General features: G+C 45.4%; 1 protein-coding gene across 5 annotated transcripts in view; it reads left to right on the top strand.

The window, feature by feature from the left end:
* Ttc12 (tetratricopeptide repeat domain 12) overlaps positions 1–23,051 on the top strand; it is a 56,457-nt gene that overhangs the window by 24,349 nt on the left and 9,057 nt on the right. For all 5 annotated transcript variants that reach the window (XM_031345091.1, XM_031345092.1, XM_031345093.1 and 2 more), the window contains exons 6-14: positions 152–273; positions 3,695–3,754; positions 9,924–9,995; positions 11,735–11,795; positions 12,270–12,458; positions 13,564–13,633; positions 14,498–14,586; positions 17,087–17,255; positions 22,714–22,806. In XM_031345091.1, the coding sequence (XP_031200951.1) occupies positions 152–273; positions 3,695–3,754; positions 9,924–9,995; positions 11,735–11,795; positions 12,270–12,458; positions 13,564–13,633; positions 14,498–14,586; positions 17,087–17,255; positions 22,714–22,806 (925 nt within the window). The remainder of the gene's footprint in view (positions 1–151; positions 274–3,694; positions 3,755–9,923; positions 9,996–11,734; positions 11,796–12,269; positions 12,459–13,563; positions 13,634–14,497; positions 14,587–17,086; positions 17,256–22,713; positions 22,807–23,051) is intronic.

Below are 23,051 nucleotides of genomic sequence, written 5' to 3'. Positions count from 1 at the left end.
ACCTCAGCATAGATTTGAAGGGGAAAAAGAAATTGGATCTCAAGTGATTGCAGCGAAAAATAAGCGGTGCGCGCTGAACTAGAAAGCCCGCAATCTAGAAGGACCTTCCGTCATACAAGGACGGCTGACTGTGTGCCTTTTTTTCTCCCAGCCCTGAAGGAGAAGGGGAACGAGGCCTTTGTCAAGGGCGACTATGAATCAGCCATATTCTTCTACAGTGAGGGTTTAGGGAAGCTCAAGGACATGAAGGTGCTCTACACCAACCGAGCCCAGGTGGGTAACCCACGGCGTCCACAGTGGCGACTCTGAAAACTGGTGTTGGGAACCCCATCAAAGCAAAGGCAAGGGTAGACAGTATCGTTGGTAGTAAATGTTTACCAACCAGCCTTTGTGGTTCATGCTGCAAGCGCCAGTTTCCATGGTATAAACACCTCCAGTATTCAGCCTATGAGATTACTGGCCTATGAGAACGTGGAATCTACCACGGATGTTTTTAGTGGTACTCTCAAAGACCATAGTGCCAGTTGGTGCTTGTTATGTCAAACCTGCTTTTTTGACTCTGTGACCTGGGTTAAACTGGCTAGCCAGGAAACCAACAGCACTTTCTCTGAAAGTCAGGGTTTCTGAAGCCCTTTCCCCTCAGGTTTATTTTACAGGGAACCTCAGTTTCTCAAAACTGAGCCATAACTGCCTGCCCCCATGCCCTGATGTGTTTTACCTGTGCTTAATGAAACCAGGAAGCTGGTTAACTAATCACTTGAAACAAAAAGTGTCACTAGTCACCTTATCTTTGAAATATAGTGAAGTTTGGTGTGGCAGATTCATGGATGTGAACCTATGACAGACAGGACCTGTCAGCTGGACCTCTGGGTGACAGGCTTGATGCCATGTCACCTACCAGAGAGGGAGGCAGCCGTTGAGTCCTCATCAGCTCCAATCTCCATAAATCAAGAGTATCTGTCTGGGCTTGGTGGAGGAGAAGCATTCAAAGCCAGACACAACACGGGGCATTTGTAGCTGGAGAGTCTGTGGGGTGACAGTGATTTTATGGCCAATAAATCCAAGAGCAATACAAGCCCGTTACCTAAATATTTTGCATAGTCTGACTAGAGGTCAGGTGTTCTTTTTTACCCTCATTTGTGGCAAAAACTTGTTATAAGAGAGCAAGTCCGTAAGAAAGATGGCCAGGAGTATGCCTTGACAGCACCCACCTTATTGCCCTAACAAGAATATAAATATGAAGTTATTAAGGACAAAACCTTCCATATTCTTTCCCTCAGTGCTCCATCTGTCACAGCTATCCGATGCCACACTAGTTATATAACACTAGAGCCATAATAAGTCCGCTTAAAGAATTTAGAAGGATGTTTTAAGTGTAAGCAATTAATACAATGGTTACTTCTCTTTCTTTTTCTGCACCGAATTTTGTCTTGGAAAATATCTACCTATTGATGGTCACTCAAGCTAGTTTCCCTGAAGTGATTAAAAAGCAATGGAGTTGAATTGCTTTTAAAATGTTATGTAATTCAGACTCGAATCTAGTGCAGGTTGTTCAACAACCCCCCCCTTCATCTAAATTAGTTAGTTGCATTTTTACTGTATTCAATTTTAAGCCCCCCTTTGATTAGTCATAAGAATCTCATTAAAAGTGGCTGTGGATAAATATAAGGAAATATAGTGAAAGGCTTTGGGAAGCAATTTCTTCCTGCTCTCTGAGAGCATACATTCAGAGGCAAATAGATACAGAACGTGCTGCCTGGTATTGGGAATCACTTGAATAGCTGACTATTTTTAAAATGCCTCTCCTATTTGCGTGTGGTGCTAGAAAACAGTAAGGATGCTGGGGATTGAATATTGCTTGCTAAAGAAAAAAAAAGCCTACCCCCTCGTTGCCTTTATTTCTCTCCTACAGCTAATGTAAAATCAAGATTGCTGGTGCCCACTAGGTAAATCTAGAGTTTAATTGCCATTAAGAAAAGTTGCTCTTCTTAAAATGGGGAGAAGCAAAAGAGAATGGAGACAACACAGGGCATCAAATTCAAGTCTTAGAGGAGACAAGAGGAAAGGAAAGGAAAGAAAAAGTACAAGGCTGCATAGAGAAATTGTCGAAGGCCGTGGTGAGGTCTTTGGGGTTGTTTGGACCTTCAGTCTCATAGCATAAGGTCATGGTTGCCGTGGTCTGCTGTCTGATGATTGGGAGGGCACGGGCTTCTTAATCCCGTGTGATTTTCAAGTGCAACTCAACACCCGAAGAGGAAGTAGATCTGTGCTGCAATGGCCACTACCCGGCTGCTACCTGCTCCCCTCCTGAACTTGGCTGCATGCCTTGATTCCCCCAGAGTTACAGCACCGCATGTTCATGGAAATAGCTCATCTTACTGCTAAGAATGTTACAGCCCCTTGGGAAAGTTTGGGTCATGAGTAATGTAGATGCACGCTGGCGTTGTTCTTGGAGACTGAGGGCCCCGGAAAAATCACTCATCCCTGGGGCCCAGGTTGTTGGGTTTTGTAGATGTTGTTGTTTGGGGGGGGGGTGTTTGTTTGTTTGTTTTCTTACATGGGATGGCCATTACTCTTTCTTCTGAAACATTCCAAAAGAAAAGTGCCTAAAATCTATGTAATGCTTCTTGATAAGAAAAGAAGAAGCCAGGCAGTGATGGTGCATGCCTTTAATCCCAGCACTTGGGAGGCAGAGACAGGTGGATTTCTGAGTTTGAGGCCAGCCTGGTCTACAGAGTGAGTTCCAGGACAGCCAGGGCTACACAGAGAAACCCTGTCTCAAAAAAACAAACAAAACAAAACAAACAAACAAAAAATAACAAAAAAAGGAAAGAAGAAGAAGAGGAGGAGAAAGAGGAAGAGGAGGATGGACAGCATATATAAATGTATTGTTTATCTTTCTCCCATTTTTATTAGTAAATATTAATCATTTAGACAAATGATTAATTTCCTGATTACATGACTTTTGCCTATACTCATATATACACATGCAAACACACACACATACACACAGAGACACAGGTCTGCACACATATACACATACACACACAAACACACATATGTGCACACACACATGCACCTACATATACAGACAAACACACACAAACACACATACACTTACATATACAGACAAACACACACATGGATGCACACATATACACACATGCACATATACAAACACACACATGGGCACGCACACATACACACACACATGCTAGGATCCACATATGAAAATGAACATGTAATATTTGCCTTTTTACCTCTTCTATATATTCCCCAGATCTATCAATTTCCCTGCAAATTTCATGTTTCTTCACAGCTGAATAAAACTCCACTACATACCTGTACCCCATTTTATTACCCATTTACCTGTTGATGGACATCTCAACTGGTCCCGTTTCCTTGCTAAATGTGTGTGCAGGTATCCCTGTGGTAGGATTACAGTCCTTTGGTTCAGTGCCCAGAAGTTTTCTAGCCGAGGTATGTGGTTTCCAGAGGATCATGCATTCTGATTTGCACAGTGGCTTCACCCGTTTGTACTCTTACTGTGAGTAAGGTTCCTAGCCCTCCCACATCCTCAAATCCATTTTCTGTTATTTTTTTACATGGTGATATTAGCTGTCCTTTCTGTACTGACTGAGGACTCCTTTGATACAGGCTTGTGTCTGAGTATCACGTATTTGTGTCATTTCAGGCTTACATAAAACTTGGGGACTATCAGAAGGCTCTTGTGGATTGTGACTGGGCTCTGAAGGTAAGAGTCTCTTTCCTTTGCCACGTGACTCTATTGAGCTTGCTCTGGCCTCTAAGGTACACAGAAAGCAGCTCCATGTGTGTCACCGGAAGGACCTCAGTTTCCTCATCTATGAAATGGGATGGAATTGAGTTTCTGCACACAATGTGCTTAGCTCATACACGTGCTCCAGAGACACTATCACCATTGGTCCTTGAAGGTCCTATGTTACACTAGCTCATTCTTCACTTGGTCTCTGTCAAATGCTTTACTCTACTGGGAAAGCATCATTTCTTCACCAGTCTGGAGATCATGGGGAAATGGACGACACCATCTTCTATCTGTGGAGGGTTATCAGGAGTATAAAATGCTATTGTCCCACGGGGATCAGCTTGGGCACATGCACAGTGCTGTGCTCCGGGTTCTCTCGAGAGCATACAAGCAGAGAGTCACTCTCGGGTGCCACAATTAATCCATGGGACAGCATTTCATATGACTAAATAAATGTTTAACCCTAAATCCAAGCTTCCCTATCATACACTGTCACATGGTCTTTTTAAAAAATTACTTGAACAAACTCTTCCCTGAGGACAGTGCACTTAAGCCCCTCAAAGGGTCTAGAAACAAGAAACATTTTTATCTTTAAAAATGCTTGAGGTTTTCTGTGGTACTCCATAAAAATATGATTCTATTCTCTCCCCCGCCTTTGTCTGTTTCTCTCTATTTCCATCTGCCCTATCTCTATCTCATTGTCTGTGTCTCTGTCTCTCCCTACCCCACTCTCTGTCTCTCTGTCTCTGTCTCTCTGTCTCTGTCTGTCTCTCTGTCTCTCTCATTCTCATTCTTTCTGTCCTATGGCTTTTCACATATTAGGCAAGAATCCCACCATTTAGCCACAACTCCAAACCCTTTATATTTTGAGACAAGGTCTCACTAAATTGACTAGTCTGACCTTGAACTTGTTATCCTCCTGCCTGCCTCAGCCTCCCAAGTAGCTAAGATTATAGCCCTGCACCATCAGGCCTAACTTCATAAAATGTATCTCTTTGTTGTAATATGTAAGAGAGCATGATGTGTTGTAATGTGACAGGTCTGACAAAGGAGTGTGTGTGTGTGTGTGTGTTGAGTGTGTAATATAATATGTTGTAATGTGACAGGTTTGACAGAGGAAGGGCAAAGAAAACTTAGGCATAAAGTACCTCAGACGATTTGCCATTTTACCTGATTAGTTTAAACAACTTACAGTCAGATAAGGTAGAATGCTAAGAGAAGGATCCAGGTGTATCGGGTGCCTCCAATTCCCCAGGACAGCACCGTGGCCTCACCCAATGACCATGGCCTAAAGAATAAACATTCACAGGCACATACTGGCCGTATTCTCTTGCTAATCTTTGTTTTTACTTATTTGTGTGTGCATGTGTGTCTGTGCATGACATGTGTGTGATATATGTGTGAAGTTGGTCTTAGGCTTCCAGCTTTAGGCAGATTCCAGGGATTGGGCTTCTGTCTCCAGGCTTGTTTGGCAAGTGCCCTTACCTGTTGAACCACCTCGATGGCTCCTCTTGCTTATTTTTTTGATTATTGAGGATATAAGCAAGGGAAACAGGAGTGAATCAGAAAATCACCCTTGATTCTGGGGGTTCACAAAGCATTGTGACCCTGCAGGTAACATGAAGCACCTGGTTATGTCATCCCTCTGAGAGCACAGTGTGGCGGTACACCAATCTGTCACACTAGGCCGGTCTTCCCATCATGAGATCAACCACATGCTGAAGGCAGAGCTAGATCTCCAGAGTGGATATGCTCACCCACGCTGTCACCTTGTTTGCTCACAGTGGTGTTGTTCTTGTTGTTTTTGTTGTTGCTTTAACTGGTTTTGTTTTCTGGCACTAATCATTAAGAGAAAAGAGCTCAAGATGTTTCCCTTGGCTGCTTCAACAGTAACAGCAAAACCCATCATTTGCTGCAGGCTCACAGCATAGGTTCTGTACAGTGCCACTATTTTCCATATTTTTTCCGACCAAAGGATGAGCCCTGAGAGATGAATTAAGCCATTTACATTGGTTCACAAAGCCAGAGGCCATTCTGACTCTCAGCCTGTACTCTTTTTAACTATCTACTGGGGAAAAAAAAAAAAACCCTGCCGAAAACTGAAACCCCAGGATTGCTGGGAAAGGATCACATTCCTTTCTAAGATAGAAACGAGATCTCCTCTAAGGAACTCCAGAGTACAAGTCTTCTAATCAGATAAGGACCAAAGAGTTAGACACAGCCCATGCTGACCCAGACTAACACACTGGCCTCTGCCCAAAAGTTGAACGAAGCTCAGCATAATTAACTGAATGAGACACTAAAGCAGAGCAGGCCCAGTGGAAGCAGCATTAAAATAATCGCCAACACTCAGAGCCCAGTCTTGTTAAACGCTCAGTGAGGCTCCCAGCTAGAGAGGTTTGGATCGACACAAAAAGAATTTGAAAACTGGTTAACTTCTGCTCTTTGTAGAGGCCACAGATTCTGAGAAAAGGTTTGCTCTCTTTAAAAAACCTTTATAATCTCAATAGCAACGATCTCCAGCACTCCATTATTAATAGCATGAGGACTTTCATGCCAATTTAATATTTCTTGACACTTTCAAATTGGAAGAGACCAGCCTGAGTGATATTTCAGGGCCAATGTCCCTTGTCAAAGAAGATAAGGGCGGCAAAGCTGTTTCCCATCAGGAGCAGACGAGTGTCACCATAAGCAGAACATTTCCTGCACAATGAAATCCATCCTGCTTTGAAGGCCACACTCCTTCAAAGACAGTGTGGGGCTCATTGGAGTAAATGCATATGATGGAAGACTCCTGGTTAGACTTGACAGGTTCAGTCATAAGAAGATCTATTAGTTGCTCTTTGTGGGTGGAGAGAGGATGATGTCATAGCTATAGCCACTTCTCTGTGCCATACCTGTGAAGGTCATGGGCTTCAGCTTAGGGACTTGTATGTCCCCAGCCATGTAACACCGGTATTCTGCCATGAATATGCCATGAATATGCCATGAATATGCCATGAATATACTATGAATATCTGGCTCTCATGAGCAAAGGTGCAGAGCACCATCTCTTCTCCTTGATCATACCTTTCCTGCTTCCTGGATTTCATCCTTTGTGACTTTGCTATGCTCACCACTGTGCTTCCTGCCCTCTTCCCTCAAGGCTCCTCAGTTCCTCTCATAAGCCTCATGGATTCACCCGTCATCTCTGCAATTCCCTTTCAGACCAGCTTCCCCAGCTTCTCCCTTCTCCCAGCTCCCAGCTCCAGGTCCACCTCCACCACCTCATGCAGGTTTCCATTTGGTCATCCTGGCATCCCCCAAACTCAGGGAGTCTACAAACTAAAACTGTCTTTGCGCTCGGACAGCTCCTCTTCTACATGCCCTCGTGACCCCTTTCTGTTAGAGCCGACTATACCTTTCCTGCATCTCAGCTCGGTTCTGACTTCACATGGAGTTAGTCCTTGGTGCTGATCTCTGACATAGCTCTGATGTCTGCACTCCCCTTTCTGCAACTCTCACCAGGACGTCGGGCATCAGCCCCCTTCCAAGTGGCACTCTGGACTCGTTGCTCATCTCCCTGCCTGTCCTTGCTCTGGTCACTTCTGCATGTCACCTCCAGACCACCTTGCCTTCTGGACAGCAATGACAGTGCAACCCTCCTCCCACCTGGCATTTGAGACTTTTGTGTGGAGTCCTTTTAGCTCCCCCTTCCCATCCCCTCTTGTTCTTCCACCCAATGCTTCAATTACAGCTGGACCATAAGCTTTCATAAGGCACCTGAACTCCCTTCTCTCTGGACTCTCTCATCCCATTCCCCTCTCTTTCTATCATTATCCTCCCTTCAGTGCTTTCTTTCACTCAAGACTCAGTTCAACCCCCACCCCCACATTGCCTGCTCCTCTCATTGTAGGGTCTCCACCACTGAACCTGGAGGAGAGCTTTTCCTGCAGCCTACAGTCATTTTTTTCATAGCATACTTCAGAAAGAGCTCTTGGGTTTATTTGTCATCGTTGTTTTCAGTATTGGGAATCGAACCTAGGGACTTGTGCATATTAGGCAAACTATACCCCCAATCCTAATAAAGTTTTTAAGCCCCTTTGTCCTTGAATTCAATTGCCAGATTTCAAATTTTAGCTCTTCTGGGCACTGATAATGCAATATGAGCTACCACCCCCCCTGCACCCCAACCCCCGCTCTTCTTGTCTGTGACATGGGGATACCCGGGCCTTGCATTGCTATGAGGCTCACAAAAGATCATCCATCCAAGCCATCAAGCTCAGTGCCAACCACATGGAACAGACTGATCAACCTGGGCTCTTATTATTCTCTGTATTACCATTCACTTCATAATGGATCAGGAAATATTATACATAAAAACTCCTGGTAAGAGTTTCTCTAGCAATTATTGTTTCCTCTTTTGCTATTATTTAGCCTTTCTATAAATCACATTTGCTCTGAGATGTATTGTCGCTGCTGTAACCACAGCAACAGCAGCTAATGGAGTAGTAGAAGAGTGCTAAGTGTTACATGATTCCCCATCCCAACAATAGGGCGGGGGAAGAGGTATGAATTACCGTCTTTACTTTCCAGATAAGGAAAATGGTTGTCCAAAAGCTAGTGGCCTAACCAACATCCTGAGTTGTTAATTCACCTAGAACATTTTAGACTCCTGAGACTTACCTCCTGAACCTTCTAAATCTAAACCCTCAAGGATATCTCACCTGGCTCAATATCTTGCTCTATAAAGGGGATGAGTGAATGTTAATTAACTGATGTTTCAAGCTTTAGTTCATGTTTGTGCTGGATGGCTCCCTGTGGACTTACAAGGAGGAGGAGCAGGCAGAGTCGGGGCCTTTCTCTGAGTGGTATATCCCTAGCTGCACACTTAAACCCTCCCTTTTGTAGCGGGGCATCCATCTAGATCTTAAGTGATACTAACGGGAATTCCTGTTTGTTCTGTACAGTCCAAAGAATGATCTGCAGTAGTCATACTTTCTGATTTAGATGGGTGTGTTTATTCATCACATAGCAAGCCAATGTAAACAATAAGGAGAGGGAGAAAGAGCATGGGAGGGGGAGGGGAAGGCGAGGAAGTACATGAGAGCTGCAGTTCTCAAAGACAGCCCCAATCAGAGCAGAATATCCGGAAAAAGAACATGTAGCAGCAGGTAGAGTTTACAACATCAACCCAGGCCCTCGGGACATCGAGCAGGAACAGACTGGAAAAGTTGAGGCAGTCGCCTGGAGTTCCCTGTTGAATTTTCTCCCCTCAGAGAAGCTTCCCAAGGCTCACCTCCTGCCTCCCTTTCCACCATAGGCACTCTCAGATCAGGTACTGAGGAGTAAGCTCTGTTGGAAATGGTTCACCTTTCGGCTGCTCTCAAGGGCACAGTGTTCTTACTGTTGGGCTGTTTTGCTGTTCTTTCTCCCCTAGCATAGAGTTAGGAGGGCCAGCCAACTCCCAGACAGGATGTCTTAGAGAACACTTTGTGACTGACAAACATACTTGTCTCTGAAATGGAGTGGGAAGCAACCCCACTTCAAGACCCAGATTCCTTCTCAGTGACCTGAAAGCACACGTGACAACAGACCTGTTCAACATGCACTACACGGTGTTCATGTTGTGGCTTATTTTCAAGAAAGGACTTACTACCTACTAAGACATGCTACTAACCACGGTTGCCTTCCCAGAGAATTCTGTCTGCTAAGGAGCAAGTAGCACTCAAACTTAGCTCTATAGTTACATCACCCAGAAAGCTGAATTTTTTTCTGTCAGGACCTCATTTAGACAGTAACTTAACTGGCCCAGGGGCGGCCACGCCCAGATATATATGAGCCTTCCAAGTGATTCCAGCATGAAGCCAATGCTGAGGACTCTTCTAAATTTAGGGCCTTGCTTTACTTCTTGAGCAAGTCTCTACATGAAAGTGAGAGCTGACAGTATCACTAATTTGGAAGAGAGCATACCCACGTGTCCAGACTCCTTGCAGGCAGCAATTAGCTTGGTCACAAATGCACAGAAATGTCTTAATTGTCAACTTTGATACTGTCCTGAGAGCCAAAGCGCTGGCCTCCTTCTGTTAACTAAGGAGGCAGGGCAGAGCCTAATGACTTCAGATCTGAAACATCTGATCAAACATTCTCTTTTACACAGTGTGATGAGAATTGTACAAAGGCCTACTTCCACATGGGGAAAGCCTACTTGGCCCTGAAGAACTACAGCAAGGTAAGTTCTAAGCCAGGTGAAGAGTTGGTTAGATGTTAATCCGCCTTTTAGGGTTTTCTGAAGTTCCCAGATAATACAGTCGGGAATCAAACAGCTCCGCCAGCTGGAGGAGTCATGTCAGGGAACCCTCCACTAGCACTGATTCAACTTTCTCAGAGAGAAGACACGAACAACAAGAAAGCAAAATTCACTCATAATCTCATTACTCCAAATGTGTGTGCATCCACGCTGCAGCATCACATGGCTAATCACAGTGCCGGTGATGGCGAGGGGGATAGGCAGTGATGGGATCATAGATACTGAGTATCTCCTCGATTGGATATGGGACTGAGGAGATACTGGACTCAGCATGCCCATGTCTGTCCTAGAATAATGCTATTTTTTAAATGTGATGGTTTGTATTATGTTCAACCTCTATTTGTTATTCTGTAAGTTCATGAGCATGATGTAGGTGGGGGTTGGGGGAGAACACTCAGTGTCGCAAAGGTCAGAAGACAACTCTAGAGTCATTTCCCACCTTGAGGTGGATTCCAGGGATCTCACTCAGGTCTCAGCTTAGCAGACTTTAGTGACCTGGTAAGCCATCCATCCCTCCAGGCCTCTTCTACCCATCCTTACCCTGTTTTCTTAGAAGATCCCTGATCAACCTTGAAGATATGAATGTTTATTCCTTTAGGATTTTTTTTTTTCTCTTGGAGATTGGTTGGGTGTTCCCTCAGAATTTTATATATATATTGAGCTGTGGTGGTTTGTATATGCTTGGCCCAGGGGGTGGCACTATTAGGAGGTGTGGCCTTATTGAAGTAGGTGTGTCACTGTGGGCATGGGCAGCTCACCCTAGCTGCCTGGAAAGTGAGTCTTCCACTAGCAGCCTTCAGATGAAGATGTAGAACTCTCAGCTCCTCCTGCACTATGGCTGCCTGGATGCTGCCAAGCTCCTACCTCCATGTTAATGGACTGAACCTCTGACCCTGTAAGCTAGCCCCAAATATATGTTGTCCTTTATAAGACTTGCCTTGGTCATGGTGTCTGTTCACAGCAGTAAAAGCCTAACTAAGACATGAGTGATACAATCTTAGCCCCCAAATCTCCCTGAAGGCACAGGTGAAAGGTGAGAAGGTCCCTGATGCTAGGCTCCATCTGACTCTGTTTTTCCTTTGTGTTTTCTTTCTCTAGAATCTTTCTAGCTAACTATTCCCTCAGTAAGAGTCAAGTTCTCTAGCTGAGTCTGATGCGGCCGGTGACTGGAGTCTTCACTAACTGATTTTGCAGCCTGTACTCTAAACCCCAGGGTGTTCTATTCTCGTATGCCTGGGTCCCAATCAACAGCCTCCAGCCTTCAGTTTTGCTTATTTCCTGACTCCCCTGGGCATAGCTGATGGATTCTTAGTGCAAATATCAAATCTAAGTTTAGCATATACATTGTGATTATTCTAACCTCCGGCAGACATGATCCACAAAAAACTCAAGACCAGGTAGTTTTCATTTAACAGTTTGTATTTAACAAACAGGTTTTTAAAATGAATTTTGAAAATAGTAGCTGTAGTGCCACGGAACCTGTGAAGAGAAGCCCAAGCAAAAATATCAAAAGCTCATCTCTCTCCCTGACTGCCTCTGTGCTGCTAGCAGGGGGAGGATTGGAAGAGATAATGAAGGAACCAAGCCCTGGGGTTCTCAGTGTCTGCCCTGTAATCACGGGTACCCCCATCACCTCTCAAGGTCTTCTTTCTGTTTTCCAGTCCAGAGAGTGTTATCAGAAGATTGGAGAGATAAACCCCAAGCTGAAGGCACAGGTGAAAGGTGAGAAGGCCCCTGCTGCCAAGCGCCATCTGAATCTGGTTTTCCTTTGTGTTCCACTGGAATGCCCTTCCTGCCTTTTCTGCCCTGGCCAAGGCCACACACAGCCTTGCCTTTCCTATGCCGCCACCCAGCCCTCTGTGTTAGCAGGCCCCTCTCTGCTCAGCCTCCCTCTGTGCTCCTGTTCAGACTCATTTCTTTCTCCCTTACCAACTTCCGATATATTTCTAGAATGCCTCAAACTTCTAAATGTTTTAGACTCTGTGTTTAGATCTTACATTACCTCTAAACGGCCTCCTCCTGAAGAAGAGTCTGAACTATTTTCTTGCTTTATACTTCACATCCTCGAAAGGCAGGCAGGAAGGAAGGGGGTGGGCAAGGGCAAGAGAGAGAGATGCAGAGGAGGGGAGCCCCTTGTATGCTTCTGTCAGTCTTTGGGGTGTTGTTCATTTCGCTTTTCCCTGATTATTTTGCTAGAACACCTAAATCAAGTAACTCTTCGGGAAAAAGCAGATCTTCAAGAGAAGGAAGCCCGTGAATCTCTGGACTCAGGAAAGAGTACATCAATGACAACCAAAAACCTCCTGGAAACCCTATCCAAGCCTGGCCAGACACCCTTGTTCTATGCAGGAGGCATTGAGATTCTGACAGAAATGATGACCGACTGTAAGTTAGATACAGGGGTCTGTAAGATAGGGCGGAGTCTGAGGAGTATCGTCAGTGTGAAGGCATGGGACCCAGGGATCTGGCTTTGTGAGATGAAGATTTCCCCCCTTCTACAAATATTGATGGAACGTCTACTCTAATATAGGTGCCAGCCTCCACCTGTGCCCTCTTCAGGGGATGTGCTAACTCAATGCCCAGGCAGGAAGCACCACACATACAACACAAGACACACACAAGCTGTGCCGCTGCTCTATATATTGGGTACTCAAACCACATGGTGTATTTATTTATATTCATATTTATACTCATATTATCATATGAATATATACTTGAATTATTATTTATATTGTGAATATGTGAATATATTATTTGAGTAATATATGAGTATATTATTCAAACATTATAGTTATATTCATAAATATAAATATTGAATATATCAGTGCACCTATTCTATAAATTTGTGACACATCTTGCTTACATCCCCACATCCGCTCTAACATCCCATACCGTGCACACACCCTAAGCCATGTAGAAACAGAAGAAATTTTTGTGATAAACTATAGAAATCACCCCAGCTGCACTTGGCAGCTGCTTGGAACAAGAAAATAGTTTCAGAGGAAACATCTCAGTCCCCTAATAAGACCACACCATTCTGTAACCAGTCCCTGTAAACACTGGTGACAGAGATCCAACGGCTTTGATTGCCCAGTGACAGGACATCATCTGTACAAATGGATGGAACCTCTGGTCCCTCTTCAGTCTAGAACAGAGGTAGCCCAGATTGCCCCTCAGCAGCTTCTTAGAAACCGCACGTTCTTCTCCAGATCCTGGAAACAGCTTCGAAATCAATATATAGAGTCAGATGGCTTCCCGGTTCTTTCCAGAGACTAAACAGCTCTCTAAAGCCTTCAGAGTAACGAATTGAGATGCCGACATGTTCTAAGCAGTCCCTCTGAGTGCAGCACACTGAGTGACCCATGACAGTTACATTTCTGAGTTTACAAGTCCAGCCTTTCCCACTGGGATCTTTGGATGGGCTTGGCTACGCTGCAGTGCCTTCCTGGTGGGTAAGGAGCCTGACTTGGTTCTTATGACTTTGTTTCAGGCACAGAGCGAACGTTGTTCAGAACATACGGTGGATTCAGCACCATCAGTGACCATGAGGTCATCAGAAGGTAGGGGTTTTTGGAAAGAGCCAGATGTCTATGAAGGAAAAAAAGATAGCCATGTGTGAAAACAGATATTGACCACACAGGCAAGGCCTTACTCTGTGTCCTTGCTCCTCAGATAGCAGGGTGACCTCTGAAAGAGCACATGTGAACCCCCTTGAGCTCAGAACATTTTGCATCATGTTGCAGCTGACGGAGTGAGCCTGTCCCACAGGTCTTCTCCGTACTTTCCAGTGAGACAAGCACAGGTCCCACTGGTTTCCCACCAGTGTCTCTGTAAGGGTCTCCTTTATTCCTCTTTTTCATTTTGGAATTTACTAGTCATTTAAGGAAGCAGAAGCAGCTGGGTCCTATCTGATCTGATTTAGAATTTAATCTAAAACAAGAGCTACATGGTAGGAGGTGAGGCACTGTGTTTCTTCTGTATTGTGCTGAGATGGTGTAGAAGGCTTAGGATCCTAAGGTGTGTTGGGTGTTTGGATGTTCACTCATCACTCATAGCCCCTAGCTGTCCACTCTCCTTTCTGCATCCAGCCCTGCTTTTTCAACCCTTGGCTGTCGACCTGGAACTTTGGAGTCGGTGATGGGCAGACCCTTGGTTCTGGTGACCTGTGGATATGCCTTTTTGAGAGGACAGGTCTCACTATGTAGTCCTGGATGGCCACTCTTTCTCTATGCAGACCACACTAGCTTTGAACCCACTGAGATCCACCTGTCTCCAGTTGAGTATGAGGAATTGAAGGTGTGTGACACCAAGTCCAGCTTGGATATGCATAAAAAAAATTCTCTTAAAATCTTCCTAAGTAGACCCCAGTGAGAAGAAAGCAAGACGATTCCCAGGCTCCACATTCCTCTCCCTGTCTTCTTCAGGTGCCTCCTCTTAACAGGGAAGGATGCAGTCGAGGAGGTTCTCTGTGTATCCGTTCTAAAGCTCTGGCAAGAAGTGTGTGTCGACAATGGTAAGCCTGGCTCCTCACCCTTGACTGTTAGTTGTGTGTCACAGAAATGAAAGCTATGTGGTCCACCATGGTAGTTCTCCCCAAAATTCAGGACTGGGAGGAGTGGTGTCTAAGCTTCTTTACCTTGTCCTTCCAAAAAGTACAAGGATCAAAAGCAAGTTCTGTTTTGAGTTTCTTCCCCAGCCTCCACCTCCTCCTGTCTCTCTTCCTTCTCATTGTCTTCCTCCCCTCCCTCCCTCCTCCTCCTCTGACTCAGACACTGGAGTGGAGGGTGGGCAAGATCACTGTCAGCCTAACGAGTGCCTGCCCCCAGGGCCTCTGCCTGCTCTGCAGACTCATGACTTCTGCTCATGTCATGAGCAATGAGGACGGATCATTTTCTTTCTCATCTGTTTAAAAATATTTGGTTTTGCTGACCATAGCAACCCTTGAAGCACCTGGAGATATATTGACTACCAGCTAGCCTCTTTGGACACTGATGAGCATCTGTCACTGAAATAGGAAAAGGCCAGAGGGATTTTATTTTGTCATCTCTTACCTTTCTTCATACAGCATCCTCCAGAGTTTATTAAGTCCTTGCACAATCTTTCTTAGTCACCTTTATGGGTTCAATGTATATCAAGATTTTAAGTTATTTCCTTCATCTCTAAAAAAAATGTTTCATAAGTATGGGGTTGATTTTGAGATGGGAAACACTAGAAATGAAGACAATGACAGGGTGGAGACTACAAGTAGTATGTGCACTCACGGGTCCAGCAGAGAATGAGGAAGCAAGTGCCATTCTTTTAGTAGGTTGAAGGACTGAGAACTTAATGTTGGCTCTAGACAACTAGCTTATCAGGAAGCCCAGTTACTGGAAGGAATCAGTAGGTAAAGTCAAGCATCAAGGTTTGATTCTCAGAACCCAAATTAACAACAGAAAAACCCAAAACAGGTGTGGTGGCATGCTGGGAATATGGAGACAGGTAGATCCCCAGGGCTCTAAGGTTAGCCAGACTGGTCTATTCAATGATTCCTGGGTCAGTGAGAGACCCATTAAAAAAAAAAGATGAAAACAAGAGAGAAGAGGAGAGGAGGAGAGGAGAGGAGAGGAGAAGAGAGGAGAAGAAAGGAGAGGGGAGGAGAGGAGAGGAGAGGGGACGGGAGGGGAGGAGAAGGGATGGGAGGGGAGGGGAGGAGAGGAGAGAAGAAAGGAGAGGAGAGGAGAGGAGAGGAGAGGAGATAAGATTAGATTTAAATGATGCCTAGGGATGATATGTGAGGTGTCCTCTGGCCTACACACACACACACACACACACACACACACACACACACTCAAACCAAACCAAAATAAAACAAAATGAATTATGACAGGCCCTTGCTCAGGGCTGTGTGGTTACCAGGATTCCTGAAGGAAGGTGAGGAAGGCTACGATCTCTCTGTGAATCAGAAACAATAGCCCAGATACTTTTGTTTTTGTAAGCCTTGGAGTTATGTCATTTTAATATCCAAAAAATATTTTCACCTGAGGTATGCATATGCTGTGTGTCAAACTCATGGAATCTTGACATGCCCAACTCAATAAACACAAAACCTTGTTTAAAGAAGCCAGAGAATGTGCAAAAGCAGAAACATGACAATAAACCCATGGCATATTGTTGTTGGTCAGGGAGAGAAGTCAATTCCAGCCCACCCATAGTGACATACTTCCTCCAACAAAGTCACACCTCCCAATCCTTCCCAAACAGTTCCACCAACTGGGGACCAAGCATTCAAACAAATTAGCCTATGGGGGGCCCCTTGCATTCAAATCCTCACATCTTGGGAATCATTACCTCCCAAAATCCAAGCAACCAAAGCTTTAACACAGGACCCTTTGAGTATTATTTCCAGTTCAAACCATGATGTCATCCCTCCAGTGTGCTCTGCTGAATTTCATTACTTATTCTCACACCCCTGCCTATGTTCTGTCTGTGCCCACATACCTGCTCAGAACACAAAGCAGGCAAAATGCAATGTATTTTGATTTTAATGTTAGTATTCTGAAAAGAGCCCTCCCACCCCCCGTAGAGGATAGGGAACACTGCTCACATGATATTGTATGCTCTTGGGAAGAAGACAAATGGATGCTTAGGCCAGTGTCTAGAGATGCTCTGGTGTCTTGTTAAGCCAAGTGCTTTCCCTTTATCCCATCCCATGGCCCCCCACTGAGAAAGCTTTTATAATAATGATAATAGTGTAGCTTATCTACAAGAGCCAGTCTCTCTCTAGCCATCAGTCAGTGGCCCCCTGAATCCTTGGTCATTGCCAAGCTGAGGACCTCAGAAGTTAGTTATCAGCAAAGGTCTTCACTCTGCTTATTCAGACATAGAAGGTTGGCCCTGGAGTCCAGTTCTTATGCGTAACATTATACTGCATGGCAAATGTGTTAAGAGCCACCCACTCTTTTGGGTGGTAGGCTACAGAACTGACTTAAATGCCATCATGGCAGCTTGAGGCCACTAACACCTGTGTTCTGCAGAGGAGAACCAGCGCCTGCTTGTGACCCTCCCCGATATGGCCAGGCTGCTGCCTGCCTTCATGACTTCCAGAATCCTGGTGATTCAACAACAGAGCCTGGCCCTACTGCTGCAGCTCACCCAGACAGAGAATGGCCGGAACCAAGTGATCAAGCACCTTGACATGACCCAGTAAGCCTTCGTGGGTGAGATCTTCCATAGGACCCTGAGGTTACCACAAAGTAGACAAGGTCGAGTTGCCCATCCCCACCCCGTCTCTGGTGTCTAGTTGCCATCAGACTGTCATGAGCCTTCATGAAAGACAACAGAAGGAGCCTTTGAGAGGAACCCTATCAGGAAGGTTCTCAGACCAGCTCCTGGCTGAGCTCAGAACCATGCCCAGGTTCATTTCTGCACAAATAGAGACCATTGAAGCTGCCAGAGGCAGTGTTTCCATAGGCAGACAGAGAACCCAGCCTAGAAATGGACCACGTGCTTCATTGTTGGACTCGGGCTGCACCCTGTCCCTCCCCTTGCTTTTCGTCTGCTCTTCTATTTGAGGCAATAGTGGTGGTTTGTTTTTCATGTCCTCCAGCCATTTCTGAAAGGATAGAGCATCAATTAATCAAACAAATGTTTTTCATGTGGCTCTTTCTGAGATAGAGACAGATAGGGATCTTGTGTGCTTGACTCTTACCTAAGCCAAGGTTACTCTTTTAAACACTGTAAAAGAGTCTGTGCTTACTACCCTCTTCACAGAGTAGGCACCAAGTAACAAGGCCACATCACTCAGCTGTCCCCTTGTTCTTGCTCATTGGAGCCCAGCCGCTACTCTTAGTTCTCTGTAAGAAAAGGAGCCGAATCCCCCTGGACCAGGCTGAACTCCTCTCACCTGTCCATCTGGTGATGAATTCATTGTATGCCAAGGACAGGGTGGTCTCCTTCTCCCTGTTCCCATTCAGTCATAGCTCCAGCAACTTTCAGAAAGGCCTTGGCAACCCTGAAGCTCCACCCACCAGGCAGGTGGGTTGCTAGTGAAGGTCTCCCAAAGCACATGGACTTTTCAGGTGACTTTGCGGATATCATCTCAATCCTAATTTTCTCTGTAATCATTTTTTGTCTCTGAGCAGCTATAGCTGTAGTTGTCTTATGACTTTTGCCCTAAACTGTCTTTGAATTGCCACAGTCTCAACTTGAACTTCTCCATCACCTTGGAGATCAGCGGGGGTTGTGGCTCACCTTGGTCCATACAGTCTTGAGAACTCTTATATCAGCAGGGAGACCTCAGTCCCCTGCCTTCAGACTCACTAGTCTTAGTCTTGTTAATGTCCGTCTTCAGATGAGTGGGAAGGAGGTATTGGTTCTCAGAGCTGGAGCGAGGTTGTTTGAAGCAGGACAGAGCATTGCACACCTCACAGAGGCATGCAGGTCGCCTTCATCCTCAGATGTTGTGAACTGGTCAGAAGAGGTTTCCCACTTTGTAGAAAGCACTGGGATTTAAGATTCACACAGTTCAGTGCTTAACCCTCCTATGAGTTTTTATCCATGTTTTGGCCTGGGAGAAGTACATTGTCTTGTCTGTTCTGCACACTTGGAATGGCACTGAAGAGAGAGGGTCGGGAGCTGGAGAGCTGACTTGGCAGCTAAGAGCATGTACTACTCTTACAGGAGACCTGAGTTCACTTCTCAGCACCCATATTGAGCAGTTCACCACCACCCATAACTCCAGCTACAGATCTTATACCATCTCTGGCCTCTAAGAGCACCATTTATATTTATATAAATATAAATCCTTCATATTTTAAAAGAATTTTGATAGGCTGGGCATATGGCTTTATGGTAGAGCCCTTGCCTGATACATATTAGGGCTCAGTCCTCAACACACCACCCTCTACCCTCTAAAAACAAACAAACCAACCCACAGAGGTATGTCTATGTGAGTTTAGATATTTTTCTCCTGCCTTTGCAAACAATTTGACTAACAGGAGCTTAAGTAAAATAGAGCCTGGCCTAGTTTGCTTACTTTTCTTAAAAATAAAAGACTAGACCAGGCAGTGGTGGCGCACACCTTTAATCCCAGCACTTGGGAGGCAGAGGCAGGCGGATTTCTGAGTTCGAGGCCAGCCTGGTCTACAGAGTGAGTTCCAGGACAGCCAGGACTACACAGAGAAACCCTGTCTCAAAAAAACAAAAATAAAAAAATAAAATAGATAAATAAATAAATAAAAGACTAAACACAACAACAGCTAGCTTGGAGACTCCGAGGTCGAGATCGTGGTCCTTCCCTCTCCCTTTCCTTCTCCCTGGGTGAAGGCCAAGCCTCATGTCTGTTTTCACACAGCTTAGCGCCCACCGGATCTCCCCTTTTCATTAAGAGAAGCCGCTGCTTACTTCTGTTGGTAGACTTGTGTTCTGGACTACCCAGCAGCATTGTGTAGGCTTCTGTCGCAGAGTCAGGCAGATTGGAATGGGTACATAGTGATTGTGAGGCTGGCCAGCTGACAACGACTACAATAGTAAAGAGCCACCGGGCTTCCCTATCTGATACTTGGTGAGAACCTAATAATGCTTTAATGATCATCTTTCTCTCTTTAGGGTAGATTTTTCAGAGTCTTAAACGGAGACAGTAGTGAAAAGGTGGACTTCATGAGCCCATTCTCTGAACTGTGGTTCGTCCACTGAAACAACAGCTTGTCAAGAGAGCAGAAAATGTGCCTTAGGGCAAGATGGGGTGAAAAGGGACACACTGTCCTCTGTAGGTAATGAGAGCAGTTGGGAGAAGTGTTTTGTCATGGGGTGAGAAAGCTTATTGCTTATGTCTCCTAAGGCTAAACCAGAATGACCCTGGCTGTTGTCTGTCTTTGGATGACCCTGACCGTGGTCTGTCCTTGATGCTATTCAGGTTCATCAGCATTCATCACCAAGATCAAGAAAAGAGAGCTAAATTGGTGGAGGAGGAATCTGGACTAACTCCAAAGCAAATTATTTCTGATGGATGAGCACTGGAGTACACTCGTGAGGGAGTCAAGAATTTGCAGGAGCTTGGAGACACCTGAGCTTTAGACATCATGTAGCCCCCGCCCCAACCACCATGGGTGTCCCTCTGCAGAACATAACCTAGTCCATGCACACTCCTCTCTGGGGAAGGGCCAGCATTTTCACTGTCTCCATTAGATTTGGCCCAGGCAATAGGACAGCTCAACAGACAGGAGGTCTTCCCAGCTGGTTAGGGTGTAAGTCAGACCCTTCCAGGTAACCTATCTTCTGCCAGAGCTACCAGGACTATGTTACCTATCCCATGGCCTATCCCATGACTCTGCCCCAGGGCCAGCCCAGAATATGAAGGGTATAAAGAGATCATCAAATCCTGCCTCTTCCCAGCAGCATTATGGGTGCCACACTAGGCTTTTCTGGTTCAAGTATCCAACTTCCTCTACCAATCCTCAGGGGATTCACCCTTGCCAGAACAATTTGCTAAACAGGTTTGATATCTTAAAAGTGGGTGCCTGCTGTACTCCCGGATATCCAATCCATAGGCTCTTTTCCCGTCTTGATATCACTCCACTGCCCTTAAGCATCTAGTCCTCTTGGTCAGAGCCTTCTCAAACGTCATACTGTGGCTGTCAATATCACCCATCCTGTCCCTCCCCCTCTGTCATAGCTTTTCCTTCTTGGATTCCTGTAAGGCCCCCCCCCCCCCATGTCATGATCCAAGCCAGGGACTCCAGGATCTTGTGCTAGCTCTTTTCTTGTCTGTGACTTTAAGAGACAGTCTATGTCTTAGATTAGATAACACGCTTCTGTTGCTAGATCCTGCCTCCTTGTCTCTGAATAGCATAACAAGTAAAATGTGGTTCTTTGGGGCCCATCTCTTTTTCACCCAAATTTTCTGTTTTAGCATAGAGCATCTAACCATCCAGTTGCTAAGTCAGAATTATAGATTTGACTTCTGCCACCCTCACAATGGTCATAAGACCATAGCTTGTCAGTCCATGCTCATTAGCATCTCCTGGGCCACCCTCGCCATGCTCCTCCTCTGCCCCTCATTCTTTGTTAAAGTTCCTCCTGCTTAACAGTACCTCATCCTGCCACTACGTCAGCCCAGTCCCATGACCTTTATTGTCAGGACAACCACACATCTCCCTGGTGGGATTCTCTGTCCCTTCCTGTGTCCTACCTCCTCTAATCTGGCCTCCATTAAACCAGCAAAAAAAGATGTTTCTAAAATGCACACTGGTCCTGTTTTCCTACTTAAAATTCTAAAGTGACTCTCCATTGCCCTTAAGACTAACTCCTGAGAGCCACCTGGGGCCTGGTTAAAGTGCAATCTTCCTGAGATTTAGGGCTTAAGAGGACTCTTGGAGCAGTCTGTTCACCACTCTACCCACACCACTACCACCCAGAAAGTCATCCCACGTGGGAGAAGGTGGACCTTGGGGGTCAAACCCAAAGGCCCATCATGAACTGAGCTCTGTCTAGTTCTCTCGCCTCCCTGCCATCTACTCTCCTCTTGCACCCTAAGCACTAATGGTAAGGAGCTGATGGGTGTCCCAATGATGCCTCACAGTCTGAGAGTACTTCAGGGTGTTCTGTCTGATGTGCCCCATCTCCATATGCCTGACACTGTACTGCAAGCTCCGTAGTGCCAGAACAGTGTCTCATTTCATCTTTGTAGTCCTAGAACCAACCTCATTGCCTGGACAGTAGTCAGTGGTAGTTTAGCCCAATTAGACAAATGAATAAATAATAATAAGCGTCAGTGTTCTCTGAAGAGGCAACTTAGACAATGCATATTGTTGAAGCCCTTTCATCTTTATCCCCCCAACACATCCTGCCAGGGAGACTCTGAGGCCCTTAGCACGAATCTATTCTATCACGTTCATAATGCTTTCCTTCCTTATTTGTCCATGTGTCACCGTAGACCAGGAGCTAGGTGCTGAGCACTGCACACAGCTTGCCAGAGATGCTCAGTTTGCTGGAGGGGACTCATCACTTTCAGTTCTGGTGTGCTGACAGTAAGTCCTCTTTGGGCAGCTTGTGGTTATATCGCTTTTTCTGTCAGCTGAACTAGACTGTTTGCCCAGACTCTGTTTACAAACAGGACAAACCCCTTGAATCTTTTCTGTATGAATCAGTAACCAAAGTGAGTCTCCCAACTCTGTTCCTCACCTCCAATCTCCAGCTCTCAGTAGAGGACTCTAACTCTATTAAATCCATCTGCTATATTCAGCAGCCTGTCAAGATCTTGTTAAATATTTATTCCATCATCTGTCTTATTAGGGGGCCTCCCACTTTAGTTATGAGTAGATTATTAGGAAGTGTGCCATTTAGATGTCGTCCAAGTTAAGGAACTCAACTGAGACACAGCCGTAGGGCAGAACACCAGAATCTCCTTCCAAGCTGGTGTCTGATTAATTAGTGAATTTATATTAAACTGTTTATCCACCTGGGGATTTACATGGAGGACTGGAGCCATGCTGGAAGGATGGTGTCTACAGGTCCTTGGTGGTCATGGTGGGTCTGTCCTTTCAACTCTTCTTTCCCAGATGCTGAGGCTAAGCTGGATTCTTTACAAGGGCGCCTTATTGGAGATGTTGAGGGTCAGAAGGCATCCCATTCTGAGGTTTGTGTTTTTAATGGCTCTTTGCAGACTGTGTGAAGCCCTGCTGTCATTTCTTGACTTCTCAGATAAGAAGGCCTCTACAGCCATTGGACTTCTCACAGACTTGGCTCTAGAAGAAAGGTAATTGTTTTGTTTATATAAACTGACAGTTCTTTAACCTGTGTTAAGCTGTGCGGTCTTTGAAAAGTGGCAGCACCTGCAAGACTAATCTCCACATGAGCATTACAAGATTGGCTGAAGAAGGGGACTGATGGGTTCCAGAGGGCTATGGCCATCTGCTCTTATCCCAGCTCCCCAGGTAGAGGGTGGCCCAGTCCTCAGTGAACTTGGAAACCATAATACACAGTTACCCCTTGGTTCTGCAT

This window comes from Mastomys coucha, unplaced genomic scaffold, assembly GCF_008632895.1.
Source record: "Mastomys coucha isolate ucsf_1 unplaced genomic scaffold, UCSF_Mcou_1 pScaffold23, whole genome shotgun sequence".
Lineage (NCBI taxonomy): Eukaryota > Metazoa > Chordata > Mammalia > Rodentia > Muridae > Mastomys > Mastomys coucha.
This window is presented reverse-complemented; position numbering and strand designations above follow the sequence as displayed.